The sequence below is a fragment of the Myxine glutinosa genome, chromosome 12, assembly GCF_964187855.1.
Source record: "Myxine glutinosa chromosome 12, kmMyxGlut1.1, whole genome shotgun sequence".
In the NCBI taxonomy this organism is placed as follows: Eukaryota; Metazoa; Chordata; class Myxini; order Myxiniformes; family Myxinidae; genus Myxine; species Myxine glutinosa.
In genome coordinates, this window is record NC_136272.1 from 72,374,855 (window position 1) to 72,397,506 (window position 22,652).

General features: G+C 40.1%; 1 protein-coding gene across 2 annotated transcripts in view; it reads right to left on the minus strand.

Moving 5' to 3' along the window:
- The window catches only part of LOC137437512 (epidermal growth factor receptor-like), a 559,201-nt gene that overhangs the window by 94,078 nt on the left and 442,471 nt on the right, over positions 1-22,652 (minus strand). For both annotated transcript variants that reach the window (XM_068131899.2, XM_068131898.2), the window contains exons 5-7: positions 17,690-17,755; positions 15,152-15,270; positions 4,120-4,261 (exon numbers count right to left, since the gene is read on the minus strand). In XM_068131899.2, the coding sequence (XP_067988000.1) occupies positions 4,120-4,261; positions 15,152-15,270; positions 17,690-17,755 (327 nt within the window). The remainder of the gene's footprint in view (positions 1-4,119; positions 4,262-15,151; positions 15,271-17,689; positions 17,756-22,652) is intronic.

Consider the following 22,652-nt stretch of genomic DNA (forward strand, 5'->3'; position numbering starts at 1 on the left):
CATCAAATGTCATGAAGTGTTTTGATCGGATATTGTTGAAATTTTTGAGTAGTCGAGTGGGATTGTTTGACCAATTTCAATTTACATATCAGAGTAATAGGGGCATCAAGGATGCTTTGCTTGTTTATTGTCAAAGATTGTTCCATCATTTAGATAGATTGTCATGGGGACCGCAAGGCTAACCCCCGCTCTAGCAGGGAAAATGGCCTTAAAATGCATGTTGTTTGTTGTTGTATTTAGATACTCCCAATGTTTTAGTAAGATGGGCAATTATTGATTTCTCCAGTATCTTCATTACCATTGTACCACACATATTAATTGACAAGTTACTGAAAGTAGATGTCACACTTGAGCTTTCAAGATTAATTCGCAGTTTTTTTTACAGATAGACTACAACGGGTGGCGTGTAATAACATGGTATCACGTGTCAGTAGGTTGTGTGTTGTCCCCCATTTTGGTTTTCTTTGTATACAATACAAGTTCAAGTTCTAACTGCAGTGGTATCCAATATGCAGATGATACAGTAATTAGTGGGTTCCTATAATGAACAATAAACATAAATATGTAACGAAGTTTAGAAGTTGGTAGAATTGTGTGACGTCATTATTTAGTTACTCGAATAAAACCTGTCAAAATGACTGGTTGAAGCAGTATATTTGATGGTGCAGCCTCGTGAGCTTGCCAAAGTCTGAAGCCTCGGACTAGCCTCAGGTGTGCTTATGCTGATGTCTCATATATAAAGAAGATATAATATATAAATATATCATATATATCATATATGATATATGATATCATATCTTCATATGATATATATGATATATGATATCATATCTTATATCATATGATATATGATATCATATCTTATATCTTCTTTATATATGAGACATCAGCATAAGCACACCTGAGGCTAGTCCGAGGCTTCAGACTTTGGCAAGCTCACGAGGCTGCACCATCAAATATACTGCTTCAACCAGTCATTTTGACAGGTTTTATACGAGTAACTAAATAATGACGTCACACAATTCTACCAACTTCTAAACTTCGTTACATATTTATGTTTATTGTTCATTATAGGAACCCACTAATTACTGTATCATCTGCATATTGGATACCACTGCAGTTAGAACTTGAACTTGTATTGTATACAAAGAAAACCAAAATGGGGGACAACACACAACCTACTGACACGTGATATCTTCTTTATATATGATATCTTCTTTATATATGATATATATGATATCATATATATGATATCATATCTTTATATATGATATTATATCTTCTTTATATATGAGACATCAGCATAATCCCACCTCCCCGCAAGCCCTCTCCCTCCCACAGATCTATCGATGTCCCTGCTCTCAAATGTTGTGTTTGTGTCCTTCCCCCTCTCCCCATCTTGTCTACCGCTCCCCTTATTATATGTTTTATGTGTCGGTTTGACTTTTTGTGTAATTAATGTTTGCTCTTTCACGAGCCTCGATCTTGTATACAACAAAAAATAAAAAAATTAAAAATCCTATGGACGTAAATGAACACTTGTTTTACTCTTCGTGCGTTGCACATCATGTGCAGCTAATTTCACCTCCCTGCACCATGTATATATCTTCTTTCTTTTTTTTTAAACACTTCTGTACACTGCCCTTGATGCTCAGTTTGCAAGCCACCGTCTACAGTTCCAATATGAAGAGATTTAATTACAGCATTATGGAAAATGTTTTTCGAGTTTTTTAATCCTCAAAAAATACAACATAGTGAACACACAGTTGTGTTAAAAGATTGGCCTTTAAAACCCTACTCAAATTGTCACTATGAAGGGGGACAGACGTCTGTACAAATGTACAAACACACTGTGTTTGTATGATTGATTCAGGTCAATAAGACAAAGGAAATGATTATTTTTATTTTCGCCACTTAACAGGTGGTCATGGCCCTTTGATTATTTACGATCATAATACAGAACAAGTTTCTGAGCATAAGTATTTGGTCACAGAGATCGATCGATACATTGAAATGAAGCAAGAATTGCCAAGTGTTGGACAGTAAAGGAAACCAACGATTGTATGTACTTTTTAAGGAAATTTAAACCGTTTTTGTTCCTAATAGCATTGTGGTTCTTTAATATCGGTCTTTGATCCAAAGTATTCTTACTTTCAGTTTGCTATGTACATTCAGTGATTTGTTCAAAGAGAATGTAAAGGAAATTAGAAAGAACCATGAAGATTGCCCAGCGAAAAATACGGACAATCCTTCTGCCAATTTGTACCTTTTATGAGAAACATGCTGCGTTGAAAACTCACAAGGTAATGTGGGATCCATCACACCCACTTCATAATTGTTTTCGTTTTTAATCCTTAAGGCATTTGCCTTTGTGTACCACTTACATTATGCTGTCGTTTTAGACAATCACTTGTGCCAAGTGTGATTCACATGTTCAGTGTTAACGCAAAAAGGGGGTTGATGCAATGCAAACACTCCCTTTATGCCATCACCATTCCCAATCTTTGAATTTAAATTACAAGTGGATGTGTTAAGTTTGCAACTTTTTCACACGGACAATACATGAATACATGAAATGAAATAATTGTTATTCTGCTGCGGCTTCTTTATTTGCAGAGAATGAAGGATTTAACATCAGGATGATTCAAATGAGGACTCAATTTATCAGAAAATGTATCTTAGTTGAAGAAAAGTAAAGAATACATTTAACGGCTGTTGTACTTGCGTGCTTCCCTCTCTCTCTCTCCATCTTCTCTCCCGCTCCCTTTTTTGTATGTTTTGTGTGTCCGTTTGTTGTTGTTTTTTTTGTGATTGATGTTACCTCTTGCACGAGCCTCGATCTTGTATACAAAAAAAACAAAAAACGGCGGAATTTGAACCTCTGTTTCAGAGGTGTTTGAGTTCAAAGGGGACGATTGCAATTTGTTGCTTCATTAATAGTTTACGGGAACATGGGACTTCATTTATCTGGCAGTCCAAAGAAGCACGCAAATGAAATTTTGGCTTCTCATGTCACCTGCTTTCTTGATGATGTTTCTAGGTACTGTTTAATTTTGGTTTTCTGACAGTTGGTTATTGTTTTAAAAACTCACACCTTCGTAAGAACGAATACTTGACGACAAACAGATTTTGTTTAGGAGGAATTTATAGGAAAAAAAAAAATCAATCCTTGTTTGTTACTCGCCTAAATGATTTCATAATTAATCTGTGGTACACCAAGACCTACTAGTACCATGAGATAAACCTAATGCCAATCACACCTCTCATGCATTGCAGAAGATGTGCCTTGAGCAATAACTCTCACTTATTAACATCAGCCATTGACATTGCAACTGAGTTAAATAAAAATGTGCAAGAGTGTCTTATCTGGTGTTTTTTAAAAATATCTTTCATATCTGTAGCCATTTTTGCCCTGACAGAATGGTGCAGAGTTAGCGCATTTACCTTTGGGCAGTTTAGTCTGGGTTTGAATCCCAACGTGACTATAAACGATCTGATTGGAACTTCACAGGCAGGGAGATTCATCACAAGGTGGGCCGTCCCTTGGATGGACATTACGCCAGGTATCCCGTCTGCTAGCATGAGTTGGAGGATGTTATGAGATCCCGCAAGGAGTCGGTAAGTTATTGCCGGCATTCTGAACAAACTACGCATTCCTGCTACTTTCAGTGGAGCATCAGACATGCACAGCCGTGAAATAATTTGACCCAAAATATTTCTTCAGTTGACGACACAAGAAGGTGGGAATAATTGGAGCCATTAAAATAACAGTAGTAGTAGTAGTAGTAGTGGTGGTGGTGGTGGTGGTGGTAGTAGTAGTAGTAGTGGTGGTGGTGGTGGTGGTGGTGGTGGTGGTGGTAGTAGTAGTAGTAGTAGTAGTAGTAGTAGTAGTAGTAGTAGTAGTAGTAGTAGTTTTAGTAGGAATAATCATAATAATAATAATAATAATAGTAATAATAATAATAATAATAATAATAATAATAATCTGTATCTATTTTGGATATACCACTTTGAAGTACAACAGCAATTGGTAAATTTGGACTCATCACAGGAACTGAATGCACGCACATGTACACATGTGTGCACGGATAAAACAACCTGGTGTTTGTGAAAACTCACATGGACACTGCTTGACACACGTTGCCCCAAAGCTGAATTTTCCCTTGGGGTTGGGCAGGTGTTGGAAGGTGGTAGGCTCGTAGATAGAGAGGGGCGGACAGTGTGCCACACATTCGCCACTGTCGTTAAAGTTTGTGCATGCCTGTGATGGGGTTGGGCAGAGAACATCAAATCAGCTTCAACTTGCTTGCAAAAACACCTTTCATTTACAAAACTTGACAAAACCCAACTCATAGATGCTCCTTGCAGCAAAATATAAAGTAACATAAAACAAATAAGCAATTGTTTAATCTCAGTCTTCCTGTGCTGTTGGCATTCTACTCTTGAGGTATCCATGCATCATCATTCTACCTGTGAACTCTGCATTACAATCTCTTTTCCTATATTGCTGAGGAAGCCTAAAAGCAGAAATATGTATTCCAGACTAATACCTCAACTGCTAAGTTTGCCTTTTTCTTGTATTTAGTAATTTATGGAAATATTCCTCTTCTAACAACTCCTTTTCTCTTCTTGTTTTCGTGTGCTGATGTTTACTGGATGCAAATACTAGGAATTCATCTTTCCAAATTCTAAAAGGGATTTATTTGTTCTATAATGACTGTTGCTCTTGAAAGGGTTTATGTGAAAGCATAAACCGGCCTAACTACAAAGTCTGCCAGGCTGAACAGTTTACGTTTTTTATCCCACTGATAGGCTGGATCTGGTTCTGCACCTGAGCCAAAACCTAGCTGGCTTGGTTTTGACAAGATGGGGAGAGAAGGGGAAGCACACAAACACAACATTTGAGAGCAGGGACATCGGGAGATGTGTGGGAGGGAGAGGGCTTGGGGGGAGGAGGCGAGGGAAGGGGGAGGAGGGGGGGGTGGGAGAAGTATAAAACACAAGGACACCAAGGACTTCCAGGAAAGAAGTTGGTATTTCAAAAAAGTGGATTTGGGGTGAAATTAGCGGGGGTAGCAAAAGATCAAGGTTTTGGATGGGGGAAGATAAGAGATGGTGGTGAACAGCTGTTTTAAAGACCTGGAGGGTGGAGTGGGATTGAAGAGAGTGAGAGAGTTTGTTCCAGAGGCGGGAGAAAAGAGGAATTAAGGAGTGAAGGTGAGCAGAGAGTCTTGATTTTGGCAGTTTAACCATAAGAGGGTTGCAGGCAGATCTTGTGCGACCTGTAGGAATATTTGGGGGACAGAGCCCAGAGAGAGCTGAGGGGAGGGGGGAGGGCAAGGCCGGAGAGGAGTCGGTAGAAGACGGAAAGACCACCAACCTGCCTGCGGTGAGTATCAAATTCACCCCGTTTTACGGGTGAATAGGGCCAGTCACTAATACAAAATAATTATAATCAAGAAACAATCCTGAGTTTCCAACTTATTGCTAAATTGATAGCTCAGATGGATGCACATAATATGCACCCATAATATAAACCACGGTGCCAATGAAAAAAAAAATGGGATAAAAAGTTTCTCCAAACTGTCCGTATTTCTTGATTATTATTTTTTTGTATTAGTGACTGTCCCTATTCACCCGTAAAACGGGGTGAATAGGGACAGCCATAAAAATCCTATTTATTCCTATTTAACCCATATATGGGGTTAATAGGGACTATAAGTTGCTTTTTAAAAAAACAAGAGAACATTTTCAACCCAAATATCAACAAATCAGTATGGTTATCAATTTTCAGCGAAAAAAGTTTCCGAACTTTTTTTCAGTTTGTGTCCCTATTCACCTTTCTGTCCCTATTCACCCCATTTCACGGTACTTTAGTTGAAGAGGATAGTACGACCTGGGTGGGGATACCAGTTAGCAGTTAGCAAATAATGTATTCAGTTTTTTTCCATACATTCCACCCACATTCCTGTGCCACCTTCAGTCGAACGTCAGGCATTGACAGCAGGTTCGTGAAGGACTGGGACAAAAAACGTACCCAGTCTGAATGTTGCTATATCCAGTCAATGGCGAAACTGCAAATGGGAATCCGCAAATGTCACGGATGGAAACCGTTACGTCATTTCCTCATTCTGCTTTGAACTCAATATCTCTATATTTTCTTTCCAAACAGCATCGTTCATCATTCCAATCACAAATTAATACTACATTATTAATATATCAAAATGTAATGTTAAATCACGATTGTATTGAGATATTATCAAACCAGCGAACTGTATTCATCTGTTCATTTCCGGATTTGGGAGCAACATCCGAGTCAATCACATTTCAAAATCGTAATTGTATTGAGGAATTCCTGAAACCTCCTAGCTACCTTACGACACCCGCTGGGACCCAAAACGTTCCATAGAAGGTTATTATACAGTATTTCCTTTAAGTAAAATATGTACCTGTAATAGTTACTAAATGCTGTCCCCCTGTCATGTGAGCAGATCCTCAGCTCTGATTGGTGAACGTGTATGAGGGACATACATGCATACACAGGACAGACAGACAAAAGCTGTTCCAGATGGCATTGCCCTATGGGCTACGCCGTAAGAATTCTCGTATCCTTTGTTGTCATTGATTCCAAGAGCAGAACAGGTCAGTTCTAAAGTGAGTGTGCATGGTTGTACCTGTAAATCAGTGAGTGTGGTTACAGTGAAATGTTCAATTTAATTTTGTGGGTGTTATGTTATTTTATGTTATTTTATGTTATTTTATGTTATATAACAATTATGTTATTTTTGAGAGCTTTACTGAACGATAAACAAGGAAAGGTGATTTTTTTTTTGTGAGTTTATTAAAAGGATGAAAATGCAAGCTGGCTGCACACCTCAACTCCTTTATTCCTCACTTCTCCCGTCTATGGAATGCCTTCCTGAGGCCGATCTCTCCTCTGGGGTTCCAAGCAAGCAGTGCACCGCCACCTCGTGTCATCCCCCATCCTGACCCAAGGTCTTTATTAACCCCATTAACCCTTTGTAATACAACCCTCTTATGTGCTGATCATTTCAGTGTTTCCTCCCCATCTCTCTCTTTCTTCATTTGCTGTTCACTTATTCTCTTGCTCTTCCATGATCCTCACTCTTGTAGAGAAGAAGGAAGAACAACTGGTTTGGGCCTGGTTGTACAAGTGGGTAATGAGGGCCAATGACTGACGAGGCACTGGAAGAGAAGTATAGAAAAAACAAGACCAGAAGTCTAACAGCGGCCAAGCTGGACTTGGAAAATATTATAAAACACAAACACACATGATTAGCTTTTTAAACAGTCGCTAATGCTGTTTATAACATTAAACAAAGAAATTTGGAGGAATCCCGACATCAGTGAGGTAAATTTTACTTCCAGAACTGAGGAAAGATCTACTGTAATCTATATACCCCACAAGAGTTGGAGGTTTGGTGATTTACTAAGCAGCTAGCTCGCGCTTGCCGAGCCGGCCGTTCCTTAACGGTTTTGAATGGAGTGCTTGCTCGAATGCTTAAACCACTTGCCGATCTCTCCACAAGAACCTTGGTAAATGAACACACACCCAATGTTCTTGAGACCCGACTATAGAGAGACTGTAATCTACATACCCCAAAGAGGAATTGACCCTTCCTGCCACTCCCGTAGTGAGTGGGTGTTTACGCCTTCATGACATCATATACGTAATGACGTAGCATGATGGCTGAACACAAAACTGTCGCTCCTTTAATATATATGAAATATATATTTAACTTCCAGTAACGTTGCAGTCACTGCAAAGGGATTCGTGTTACGATTAGATTTACCATAATATTAACATTATATTATTATTACAAATAATTTTTTTTTTTTTTTAACCCGAAGTGAATTCCTTACTTCCGCGGTTACACCGCTTCAATCCATTAACTATCCATTCACGACATTGGGATTAAAGTGTTATGGTTATATTTACTATATTATTATTATTATTATTATTACGAAAACGATACTACTGAAACGATACCACTGTATTAAGAAACCTGGGCTTAATTTGTCCAAAGCAGACGGTGAGTCATTACGCCTAAGGCCTATACGTACCGTTTTGTTGGAAGAGACGTAACGCCGATGCTTTCAATATTTGATGGTCATTTTAACAATCGGTTTGTTTGTGTTTCACACTGAATGAAAAACGTCAAGGTAGAGCATGGCGATTGTGATATATGACAGGTTCGACGATATGTTCGGCATGAACGGCATATAAATCAAAATGGCGGCGCGTGGAGAGTCAGCTGCAGCAACCGCTGTAATGACATCAGACGTAATCACATCACTGTCATGTGACCAGATTCTCAGCTCTGATTGGTATACGTTTGAGGGGACATACATACATACATACATACATACAAACACTGTTCTAGACGGTTCTGCCTGATGGCCTACGCCTTAAAAAATAGTGGACAAGGAAATGCTAAGGTATGTAAATTCAGTTTTCTGTGTGAAGAACCTTAAGACAGTGCAATGGAATCATTGCACAGAGGGTTTTCCAAGGAATTGTAAAGATCCTATTAATTTGCAATTGATCACTGGCATTCAAATATCTATTACAGACCTTTGGCGTCGAAAAGCTACATATATCAAACAAAGAGCTTCAAATGGAGCAGCTCGCCGCCATTAGAGCCAAATTGCATCAGATGCGGCAATAAATGTGAATTGTTGCTCCCAGCTTTCTGGCTTGATGACAGATGACATTTGCATTTTTGCCTACCTCATCCATACCCAGTTTAGAATCCCGCGCGGGCACGGGCAACTTTCTAGTGATCGCAAAATAAGATTCTGTTTCAACGGAAAATAGCTGGAGGATGGATAAGGATGAGAAGATTTCATTGAATTCATCACACTGTTGTTGCATGTACTGTGTTAGGTGAGTCAACAGGTGAGGAGTGGACCCTGGATGCTAAAAGCTGGACGTTTAACAACTAAGTTTGGATTTCAGACTGAATCCAATGTGTCTGTGATATGTCTGGGGAGATGACCTCTTGTTTGAGGTTTAGGGCCTTCATCGATTGACTGCTAAACCAATAGAGGCTGCAAGCTTAGGTTTGGGTGGTATGTTGCAGACAAAATTTGAACAAGTGATCTATGATGAGAAAGTTGGAGAAAATAATTATATAATGTAGTTTTTCTTAATCGATTTATCATCTTCCTTATAAAAAAAAAAACTCATCAGTTTGTATGTGAGAGGATAAATTTGTACATCGTTTTGTACAATTTGAAATAACAATGGATGGTTGTCTAGAATATGAAGAATGATCGTTTTAAAGGCCATTTTTCCCCGCTGGAGTGGGGGTTGGCCTTGCGGGCCCCATGACCTCATGGGGCCCTGTTTTGAGGCAATGTTTTTATGGCCGGATGCCCTTCCTGACGCCAACCCTTAGTCGCCTCTTACGAATACGATGCGCAGGGATACGGTGTACCTATTCTAAATCGGGGTACACGCCGGATCATTCATCCCAGCAAGCTGGTACAAACTGTCTGACATTTATAAATTTGCTGAGGATGCACAAGAGAAACAGGTTTAATGAAGAGACTCAAAGATGCAACCACTAAATCCATCTCATAATGTCATGAAGCTTTTGTGTGTTTACTTAATTGTTGATCAGTTGTTGTTAGAACAAATCCAAGGAGCAGACAAGATTGGTTGCTAAATAAGTGTAAACAGCTGCACCTGCCAATGCATAGGTAAGAGACATAATTGGGTATATGTGATTATAAAGTGAAGGACAGGAATGGAGCTTTGTTTTCAAGGTGTCAATGTCTTTAATGGTTCGAACCTGTGTTCTAGTTCTGAATTTCCAATGAGGTGTGTGTGTGTGTGTGTGTGTGTGTGTGTGTGTGTGTGTATCCTTTGGTGACCACTAATGCTGTGACTTTTGCAACATGCATCGATATGTTACTGATTTCTTTTTCAGGTATAACCTTGATGTTGCACTGCAGCCCATGCTCTCTATTTTGTTGGTTAACAGGTAGAACAATTTATCTGTAACACTTGAATTGTTACATGTTTGCTTTTGCCTTATATATATTCTCAGCACAATTCCTAGCCGAATAAGGTTACGTAAAGTCTTCAAGCTGTGTGTTCAGTGTTAGATTCCGAACCTCACTATAAACTATAACTCTGGTCCTTTTTCATCCGTATGCAGCACAAGGATGCGGGGTAGCATCATTGGCCGAGGGTACGGCTGTGCCACTGATGCAGTGCCCTCTGCTGGTTAGGGCAAAAATTTTGAATTTGGCAATGGTGTTGACGATAGCTTTCCTACTCTTCACGAAAGACACCATGGGATCTACAACGTCCATCAACGAAAGCTGGCAGACAAGACGCAAATTTTAACGTCCAACCAAGATACGGCACACACATTAGCATTACTTGGTGGACATTAAATACCCGACATTGAGTGGGTAATCTATCGCCTGCACCTGGAACAAATTCCAAATTCCAACATTGACCTACTGTACTTAGTTGAATGTCAGTTCAAGAAAGAGTTGGGTGGAAACCCATCCCTGGCCAACACCACTAGGTGGGAATAATTGTGGCCATTAAAAAATCATAATTCCTTTACTAATGGAGAATGTGTTTGAGATTCTGAAAATACTTAAACCCAAAGGAGGAGGTTAAATCCCACTCTCATGCTGGCACGCCACAAACCACCAAACCGGTTTGGATTGAAAGAAGATCCTGCACCACTTGAGAGGGATTTCTAAGGAATGGATTTTGAATAAAAGGCTTCACGAGCAATTCCATGGATGTCATTTAATTAAAGAGCTGGAAAATAGCCAATAATTGTATATATATAGTATATATTATAAGGGGGTATGCTTATACATGGTAAGCAATAAGTATATACTTACACAATAAATAGAAGCTTTATGATTATAGGTAAGCATCAACGACCTCCGGCTAGATTTTTTAATGGTTATTTACGTAACTTTTCATTGAAGTTTTTATTTCACAGTTTACATTTAGAGAAATTACAATTTTCAAATGCTAGATATTAATTGAGGTTTTTTTCTTTTTTTTTAAACGGACGCATTTTTTTTTTTTTACATAATTTTTCATTTACGGGCCCTTTTCTTTTTTCCATTTACAAACATTGTTGTCATGTTCATTTCACAGTTTACAACAAGAAAAAGAGCAATCAAAGTTTGCAAACCCTTGCCAGGATGTATTTTCAGTGGTTTATAAGTGGTTTTTATGTTTCAGCGGTTCAGTGGCTTTTGTGTTAAAACAAATATGGCGGCCGAACCACGTGACAGATGACGTCATCATTATTATTATTTTTCTCCAATAATTTACTCCTAGACTATGCTCAAGAAATTTCATCTTGTCGGATGCCGTTTTGTACTTGTCAAATGATGACGTCATAATTGAGGCATCTATGACATCATCATTCACAGATGTTATTCCACATGGAGAGTTCTTTACAATGAGCCATGTCTCAATTTTTTTTCTATTCAGCACTTTTGGAGAAATAGAGGTGCAACGTTTTTCGGTTTTTCAAAGATGGCGGCCGAAAAACGTGATCAATGCCGTCATTTTTTTTTCTCCACCAGTTTATGCCGACATGGCGCTCAATAAATTTCATCTTGATTGGATGAAGTTTTGTACATGTCGAATTATGACGTCATAATGGAGGCACCTATGACATCATCATTAACATATTTTATTCCCCATGGGGAGTTCTTTACAATGAGCCGTGTCTCAATTTTTTCTATTCAGCGCTTTCGGAGATATAGAGATGCAAATTTTTCGGTTTTTCCAAGATGGCGGCCGAACCACGTGACCTATGTCATAATTATCATTAAAACATTCTGCAGGTGGAGTTGCACCTATGGTGAAAATTTCATGTCGATCGGACCAACGGTTGCAGAGAAAATCATATTTATTCTGTGCGGACAAACAGACAAACAAACAGATGAAAAATCACTCATAGAGCGACACTTGGCAAAACAGAACAAAGTGGAATGGCACTCAGTAGAGCATCCTTTTAACCTCAAAAATAGTTGGTGTTGAATTCAGTTGGCTGATATGAAAATCCTATTCAAATTTCAAGTCAATCGGATGAAAATTGAGGCTTTTAGAGAAATTTGAAAAAAGCGGTTGACCTTGGGCCTATGTTGACCTTTTGGCGTATGCTGATCTCAAAAATAATTGTTGGATGAATTCAGTTAACTGATGTGTATATCCCATTCAAATTTCAAGTGAATCGTATGAAAATTCAGGATTTTAGAAATTTGAAATTGTTGTTGACTTTTGGCCTATGTTGCTCTTTTGGCCAATGGTGATCTCAAAAATAGTTGGTGGTTGAATTCAGTTTGCTGATATGTAAATCCCATTCAAATTTCAAGTGAATCGGATGAAAATTGAGGATTTTAGAAATTTGAAGAAAGTGGTTGACCTTTGGCCTATGTTGACATGTTGGCCTAAGCTAATCTCAAAAATAGTTGGTGGTTGAATTCAGTAAGCCGATATGTAAATCCTATTCAAATTTCAAGTCAATCGGATGAAAATTGAGGATTTTAGAAATTTTTAAAAAGTGGTTGACCTTTGGCCTTTGTTGACCTTTTGGCCTATGCTGATCTCAAAAATAGTTGTTGGTTGAATTCAGTTAACTGATGTGTATATCCCATTCAAATTTCAAGTGAATCGTATGAAAATTCAGGATTTTAGAAATTTGAAATTGTTGTTGACTTTTGGCCTATGTTGCTCTTTTGGCCTATGGTGATCTCAAAAATAGTAGGTGGTTGAATTCAGTTTGCTGATATGTAAATCCTATTCAAATTTCAAGTCAATCGGATGAAAATTGAGGATTTTAGAAATTTGAAAAAAGTGGTTGACCTTTGGCCTATGTTGACCTTTTGGCCTATGTTGATCGCCAAAATAGTTGGTGGTTGAATTCAGTTCGTCGATATATAAATCCTATTCAAATTTCAAGTCAATCGGATGAAAATTGAGGATTTTATAAATTTGAAATGGTTGTTGACCTTTGGCCTATGTTGACCTTTTGGCCAATGCTGATCTCAAAAATACTTGGGGGTTGAATTCAGTTTGCCGATATGTATATCCTCTTCAAATTTCAAGTCAATCGGCTGAAAATTGAGGATTTTAGAAATTCGGAAAAAGTGGTTGACCTTTGGCCTATGTTGACCTTTTGACCCCAAAAATATATAGGATTTTGTCGGACCACGAACTCTACCATTTGGTAAAGTTTCGTGAATATCGGTTTAAAATTGTGACCTGTAGGCAAGTATAAGTGAGCGGACAGACAAACAAACAAGAAGACGTCATGCGGAGCATGATACTTGCAAAATCCGCCACCCCCCCCCCCCCCCCAAAGTTTCCATTGATACAGCAAATTGTTCATTTCATGAAGATTAAAATTTACGATCTTGATTAAAGCTCTGGTCAACAGGATGAAAAGTGACAATTTTTCAGATGAAAAATGATGATTTTAGAAGTTTGACCTTGAGTTGACCTTTGACCTTTTGACCTCAAAAATAGTTGGTTTCCCAATTCAGTGAGGCAATACACAAATGCTGTTCTATTTTCAAGTCAATCCGATGAAAATTGGTGGGTTTTCAGATGAAAATTAATGATTTTGGAAGTTTGACCTAGAGTTGACCTTCGACCTTTTGACCTCCAAATAGTTGGTTTTCCTATTTAGTGACACAATTTGCAAATGCTGTTCAATTTCCAAGTCGATCAGATGAAAATTGACGGTTTTTTTCAGAGGAAAATTTATGATTTTGGAAGTTTGACCTTGAGTTGACCTTTGACCTTTTGACCTCAAAAATAGCATGTTTCCCAATTTAATGACTCGATATGCAGATGCTGTTCAATTTTCAAGTCAATTGGTTGAGTGTGACGTCAGCGGTCGAACATTCGAGAGCTGAAGGAAAAAGACGCTGTCTCGCCATCTTCGCCTCCTCTTCTGGTGCTGGCGTTTATTGGAGGGGATCGCATCTCTCTTGTGTCCTGGCTTTCAACGACGACGGCTGCGTTTGCCTTTTGCTCTCTTCTTCTGGTCCTGGCGTTCGTTGGAGGTCGTCGTCGTCTCTCTTTGTTCTGGCTCGCAAGAAATGCGGTCGCATTTTGGTTCGTGTGCGCTGGTGGAGCGAGTTCAGAGCCTGTGTTCGTGCAGAGAAGGTGTGGTGTGGCAAACTTCGATCGTGAGGAGGTGGCGTTGTCAGTGGTTCGTTGAGCTCGCAGCATTTCAGACAGTGGACACCGCGATGGTACCGCCAGCACGAATTACCTCACGTTTGTGGCACGGTGAAAGCGGGGCGCGGGGCTCGGCGCCATCTTGAGCCGGTCAAAATTCCACAAGCAGAAAATAAATCGTATAGTTGGTGACATCTTTCACCCTGATAATTATTAGAACTCATCAGTGCAGCATACTCCTTAAAATTATGTGCTTGGGTTGAACGTCCAATTGGAATTATAGATGGTTAGACCACATAACTGTGTATAGCAAGAACAAGACAAATTGTCTTCCATTACAGCTATTGCTGCACAATTTCCAAAAGGATGTTCAGCCCAAGTACCTCCAGTGATTTGTTTCTCTTTTCTATCTTCCTCAGTCTTTTCAATTCCATTCATCCTTCCAGGTATTCAAGATGGCTGTTCACCTCTGACTCAGGTCAGTTACCCCCTCCTGATATTTACTACCTTAACTCCACACAAGCTAGCCCCATTCCTTTCCAAGTTGTTGTGTTTTATATCCCCTCTCCTGCTACCCTCCTTTCTCTTTACATTTCATCCCTGGTCTCATGTCCTGGCCACTGCATTTGCTCATTCCTGTTTTTATAAAAGGTTGCATTGCTCTGTAACCTGGGACACCATAGAGGTGCTACCTGTTGCAATTTGCATGCCCGGAATTGCCGGATGTGTCATTTTCAATTCGGCTTCTGGAAATAATGCAATGACGTCTGTCTTGAGTTTCATCCATTTTCTATCGTGACTCCGTTTATGCATCAGCCTAGTTCCAGCTCAAACATGATTTCAGCTAGCTCATGAAGAAAAAGCATAATGCACTGTCTGTACGTATATGTGTGAGTGCATTTATGTGATGATGTGAAAACATAATTACGTGAGTGTGTGTCATACAAAGCAGGAGGTTTCACGAGGACCCGAACATCCCGAGGCACACTCTTTATGACAGCAGTCACTTGGGTCTGGACCAAAGCAGCGTCCATCACATTGAGGTGCACAGGTCCTCCTGGTCACTGTAAGAGAGTAATAACAGAAGGACAGTTGAAGGAAGCCTCATGTTGTTGGAAAAGTGTCACGTCACTTTTATAGAGGTCATCAAGAATGTGATAATCTTTCTATTCTTTCTCACACACTAGTTAAATCAGGAGCCGACATTTTGAATGCAAAAAACAAACCTCGCTACTGTTTTGGACAGTTATGAACGTTAAAACCTCTTTCACAATCATCTGCTGTCTTTCCTTCATCAGGTGATTCTATTGTATCTCCTGCTTGATATATAATCAGCCATGGTAAACAGAAGCATGTTAATCATTTTATTAACAGGCTTCTGTTGGAATTGTTTTTTTGTTTTTTTTAGATTTTCACAGATATTTCAGGTCATTCGTCGAAGAAGCCAACCAGGCTAAAAAAGGCTAATTATATCTACTATAAATGGATGAGGTGTGTGTGTGTGTGTGTGTGTGTGTGTGTGTGTGTGTGTGTGTGTGTGTGTGTGTGTGTGTGTGTGTGTGTGTGTGGCATGTTTTTTGTGGATTTATACTGGAGCTTCCTGATGTGGAATGTGATGCACCAAATTGATCGTTATGATCTCCTCAGCTGATTACGTTAATCAACTAAAAGAAATCGGAAGAATTTCCATGTTTCCAAGCACACACCATGTTAAGGTGTATAGAGCAGTTTAATAGGTCCTTCCATGGCATGGCATTCTAATTACGAAAATATATAACAAAAGCAATGATAACATTGTAACAAAGCATATATTAATCTATATAATAATAGCGTAAGGACTCGACTTTGTTATCCCTTTTACGCCACACCCAGTGACCCGATGCCCACGGCACTAATGGATTTACGATCTACGAACCGCACTCTTTGTTTATCACATACAGCCATACTCGAAAAATCGGAATTAGCCGACGTTGGGGGCCAAAAGCATCCGATTAACTGCCGATACGACGCCATCTTACGACGCCATCGTATTGGCGTCTGCTGGGCGAAGGCGAAGCAAGCCGTCCGCTGATTGGACAGGCGAAGGCGAAAGCAAGCCGTCCACTGAGTGGACAATCCAGAGCATGCATTTGTGCCGGTGTCGGCGATCGTTGTTCATATACGCACTCTTCATTCTCATCTTTCTTCCTAACTCTTACTCGGACAAGCAAATCCCCTATGCCATCCATAATGGTACACTCTATCCATACACCACATCCTCCTCTCCGTGGATGTTCCACGGGTTTCGGCTAGTTAATCTATCTATAATTCCAGTAATCTCTGTACGTCTGTACGTTTGTACGTCTGTACGTTTGTTTGTCTGTGACCGCTGTTTCTCGACAACCACGGGTCCGATATACTTTTAACTTGCCAGGTATATTGCTGGGGACCCGAGGATGTGCCTTTTCAAGGTTTCATATTAATCGGACAATTACTTACCGAGCTATGTCCAAAAAACGATTCAACCAATCAGAGAGCAGCGAACGATCGCGTGTGCCGAACGTGGAGGACACACTCTGCCTCGGATGGCACATTTGACAGCGTATTCATTTATTTCACGTTTGCAAACTATGTTGGCGTTAAACTATGTTTTAAAACTAATAAAACCGAATTTGCGATTCATTCGCTTTCCTGCGCGTTTGTGCACGCGATGGCGATTTCTTTACCAAACTCCGGAAGCCGTTCGCTTTGGACCAAACCATTGCATGTAAATAGAGGGGGGGGATTGTCACCGTACTCGCAAACCGTTCGCTTTGGACCAAACCATTTCATGTAAATAGAGGGGGGGGATATAATTTTAGATATAGATATAGTACGGGCAATGCCCTAGTACTAATAATATTAACAATAATTATAATATTAATATCATTTGGCAATAATAATAACGAATGTATAATCCCTATCCCCCTCCGCCCTGGTCCTAGCACATCTCGGCTTGGTGAAAGGTAATCTAATGCTAAGCACTACAGCAGGTAGGTATGCTTCAAGGCTGTGAAGACCAAGAAAATCTGGTCCAATGGACCAACGGGACTACTAGTTGCATTAAATGGCCTATCCACAATTTTATTTCCCAATCCATCATTTTCTATCCCCTACACTTATCCCAATACAGGCTCCTCTCTGTGCACAGGAGATTTCTGACTTCCGAAATGGAAAGGTTTCTGGCCAACACTGCAGATGTCGCTTCCACAACAGGGCTGGATGATACCAGTCCATGGGTCCTGAAATACCAGTAAATATAATATAGTTTTCTCCATCTCTTCTATTCTGCAAATCCAAGATCTACCTCCCTTTTGCATAGAAACTAACCAAACATAATTTTATATGACTCTGCTACAGGGAAACTTCGAGTCTTTTTAATTACCTGGCCTGACCATCAAAAAACTAGTTTTGTATTAATGTCAAATCAAAACTTGTTCTGACTGTAAATTCTAAATTACGTACATGTCTGACAATACTTTTCCTCTTGACCCCAACATCCTGCACGGCATTGTGGGTGGCAGTGAGGACCTGTGGAAGAAATCGGATTAGGTAATGCAATTCGTCACAAAAAAGTATGCTTTAGATTAATTAATACATGTCCAGCTGCTCCAGGACAGAGAGGGTGAGAGAGCAAGAGAGGGAGATCCATGTCAAATTTGTCAGGATAGCGTAAAGGTATGCACACTCGAATATGAATATGATTTTGTGCTGTATAACCTGGATTTAAATGTTGACCCAGCTATAAACTGACATCCGGGTGTTTTGTATACACGGCGAAGCATCAATGTGTGTTCCATCCATCGGAAGGACGTTAAGCTGGGGGACCCGTCTATATCACTGGTCGTTGGTGGATCTTAGAGAACCTATTGTGTCTTTCGTGAATGGTGGATGAATAATCACCGCCACACTGAACAAATTACAAATTACTGCCAGCTTCAGTCGTACTTCAGGCCTGGCCAGCTGCTTCCTGAATGACTTTGGTCAAAAACGTTTCTCGGCAGAACTCACAAGGTAGGAATAATTGGGGCCACTAACGTAGTCGTAGTAGTAGTAATAAGAGAGTTCCGGAATATTGAGCAGGCTGTAATATGAAAACTTGATTTCAAGCCTTCACGGGTGGGATGAGGAATTACCCGCTGTTCACTTTTGAAATACAAAATGCAAATGCATATTGTAACACTTTAATCAGTAACAAAACTTTGGTTCATCACTAATGCGTATTTATAATCAGTACAAAACATTTTTTTGTAGACAGAGTCAAGGTACGTGGAAGAGCGAGAACACAGAATGGATCCGGATTCAACAAAAGAAAAGGAACAGTATAGTCAGGTTCACTATGTTTTTTCGTTCAACATTTTTGGAGATTAGCAAAACTATACATTTTTGGAACATTCAGAGCATGAGGAATCCAAAAATTAATGTTGGCATTTGCGTAGACACCTTTGCGAAAATGACACTCAGGACAATGATGAAGATCTGTAAAAGCATATTCCTGAACGGTATAGACCTCGTAGATCCTGTGTATAGGACTTGTAGTTCAATCTGATACTAACAAGGCTGCTTTCTTGCTTTATAAACCCATACCTATAACTTCAAAGGACTTGCAATATCATGTATTATGTAATAGTTATATCACAAATATTAAGACAATGGTTTTCAATCACCTTTGTTTGTTGCTTTTCTATAATCCTGAGCAGTATTTTGAGGCCTTTATTGGATTCCTTGACCCAGAAAACATAGGATTAGCTTATTTAATTAAGTTTCTAGGTTGAATAGAAGCCGAGATAGCGCAAAATATGTATTTTATGGCGGCCATTTTGAAAATCCAAAATCTGTGTCTGTGCAAATGCCAACATTGATTTTCGGATTCTCCATGTTCTGATGATTCCAAAAATGTACAGGTTTGCTAATCTCCCAAATTTTTGAACGAAATTATATTTGTTAACATAGTGAACCTGACTCGTCGAGAGGGGGAGATGGGATGACACCTACAGCAGGGTTGGAGGATAAAAGAGATGAAGACTTGGACAAACAATGGGTGTGAAGAAGGAGGGGTAGGGAAGAACACAATGGGTAGGCAAGATGTATACAGAGGCAATTTCTCAGGAAGAAAAAACTAGAAATCCGGAAGGATGACGGCTTGGCAGAGGTGTTAACTAGGGCATAAAAGATCAAGGTTTTGGATGGGGGATGATCTGAGATGATGGTGAACAGCTGTCTTAAAGATTTAGAGTGAAGAATGAGATTGAACAAAATGTGGAAGTTGGTTCCACAGGTGGGAAAAATAGGAACAAATGAGTGGAGGTGAGCAGTGATCCTGGACTTAGGTAGTTTCACCAGAAGGGGGTTGATGGTGGACCATGTGCACCCCACAGAAAACTGGGGGAGGGGGAGGGAGCACGGAAAGAGCAGACAGTGCAAGACCAGAAAGGAGGCCATAGAAGACAAAGAGACCACTAACCTGTTTCCAATGGGAAAGTGATAAGGCCATGGACTCATCTTCATCGTGGGAGATTCCAATAATCTTAAAGGCCTTCATTTCCACGGCGTCAAGCTAATGAAGGTGTGAGGCAGGGGAGCCATCTCAGTTGGGAAAGCAGTACTCCATGAAGCTGTGGATGAAAGCCTTGTCAGTGTGGTGTATTTTGTGGGGTGTTTATGTTAGCTGCTGTGTTTGTGTGGTTTATTGACAATGTAGATTTATGTTAAATCCAATATGGCTGCCAAAACACGTGACCAATAACGTCATCAATTTAATTCTCCCATATCATTTTTGTGTAGGTCATGCTTAAGAAATTTCAAACTGATCGGATCAAGTGTTCTACTTGTCTAATTATTACATCATAAAGAAGGCACTGAGGACATCATAAGGAATATATGTTGTTCCCCATGGGGAGTACTTGATAATGAGACATGTTAAAAAAAATTCCATGGAGCGGTTTCGGAGATATAGCGGTGCAATTTTTTTTCCAGTTTTCCAAGATGGCGCCCATACCACGTGACATATGACGTCATAATTATCATAAAAAAATTCCACAGGAGGAGGCACTCCTATGCTGAAAATGTATTGGCAATCTGACCAACGGTTGCAGAGAAAAGCATACTTATTCTGTGCGGACACAGACAGACAGACAAACAAACAGACCCAAATTCAATACCCTGTCCTCTGGCAAGGGTAATAACCATTCGATTTAACGGACTTTTGGCATTAACGGACTTTCGGCATTAACGGACAACCCATCCTCCCAATTAGTCCGTTAAATTGAGGCTTTACTGTATTTATAAACAGTCTAGTCTAGTCTACCTCTATATTTTTGGGAAGTGTCAGTGTGAACCGTCTGTCATGCGTCTTTGCAAAGCGATCAATGGTGGCATCCTCTGACACAGGTCACTCCTGCCTTTAATTAGGGCTTGTTCATGCATCAGCAAAAGCAAAGACATAGAGACATCAGCAACAAAGCTAAAGAGGATTTTCCAGAGAGTGAGAGAGATCGCTGATGAAGTTTGGGAATAGGAGTGGGCCATTTGCTTGAATAAAACCAAGTTATTTGCATTTCTAGGGAATATAATGCGGCCTTCTAAAGATATGATCGAACAAAGATCAAACTGAGATTGAATATTGAACAGGATGCGATCAGGATGAACTTGGGGTGAATTTTAGAGAGTTTGAGTGAGGGACAAGTTACAAGTCCCCCACCCTCTTCATTTTGTTTAAATGCCTTTATGATACAGAGGGTCAAGATAACCATTAGTGGTCGTGTTGTTGTATTCCCAGAATGGAAGAGTATGCAAGAAAAGTCTGATATAATGCGTATGAAATGCCACTCCCCCTTTCCCCTGGCCCACATCCTCCACTCTGCCAATTTTATCTCCCCATCTTTCTCCATCACTTCCCCGACAAAAAAACACCCAGTACCTTTGGGTGGCCATTCTGAGGCAGTGACATCAACCATTGCCAGGTGACTCTCTGTGGATGTCTAGCAAGTACAAAAAGGTTGATTTTTCTTCCTCCTTCCTAATTGATGACAACACTCAGGAGCTTCAACAAATCCCATTTACTGGATAGTAAGTTTTGCTTGGAAAGTGTAACACATTGCAGCAATAACTCAATTTCTCACTGCCCTTATACTGGTCTTACACCTCCCAAACCCCCCCAGGAGTACTTCTTGCTGCAACTTCCCCTCCGCTCCTACCTCTTGTTAATCTGTGTGTTGTACCGTCCTCCAAACAGTGATGACTCCATCTACGTCTCTCTCTCAGACAAAATGGATAAATTTTAACCACTCATCTCAATTCAGTCCTCATATGTAGATAAAGGCTGGGTGTTGGTGGCACCTCTCTCACCAGCCATATGTCACTTCAGCAAAGGACTTATGTAACTCCATGGGACTGACTCAATCTGTGAACTTTCCAGCCCAGATGTCTCCAAATGGCAAATCCTCCCTTCTGGACTTGGTGATGACTAACTTTCCAGCAAATGTCTCCTGCATTTCCTCTGCTACAATTGGTTTATCTGATCATGTGCTCGTGAAAGTCAACATCTCTCTAGCTATTCTCAGAGAGCTGGCAGTTCACTCAGGTAGATCGGCAGGGACTGTGAGCAGCCATCTTTCTTCATGACTGATCTCACATATCGAATGCCCCTGATGTTAACTCAGCCTCGGAATTCTGACACAGAAACCTGATGTCTCTCATGCTCAGATTCATCCCATCTCATCTTCAATTTATCGGAACATTTTCCCCACAAATGGCACACGGAATCCTGTGGTGAGGCAGTTGCTCTGAGAGAACTTGCCTTCTCTTCCTGGGAGGGAATACATCTGAAGGCAATCTCAGTGCATTTGAAAAATTCCGCAAAACGTGTGTGCTCAACATCACCCACTACATAATAAGTGCTAAAACTGATCCTGTTAACAACAGACCTATCAGCTTACAATAATCAGCAAGGTCATGGAATCTATCATCACAGTTGATATGAAATCGTTCCTTTTCTCCAACAACCTCTTCTCAGATCATCAATTTAGTTTCAGACCAAATCACTCCACCTTAGATGTGCTGCTTCTATTCACCCAACAATGGATGGAGGCCCGCAACATCAAACATGAGATCAGAGCCGTCTCTCTGGACATATCTCGTGCTTTTGATACAGTCTAACATTTTGCCTTACTCTCCAAACTCTCTGCTTAATGCAGCCAAGGCCAACTCCACACTGACTTCCTCTATCTCTTGAAGCCAACTTGTGGCTCTCAATGGAACCCTTTAATCTCCTCTCCCTATCAAAGCTGGAGTGCCCCAAGGCAGTGTTCTTGACGCAGTCCTATTCCTGATCTTCATAATGCTCTCTCTAACTCTATGGAAAATCCCCTTTGTCTATTTGCGATGACTCCACCCCCTGCCATGACATCACTCATCTTTCAGCCACAAA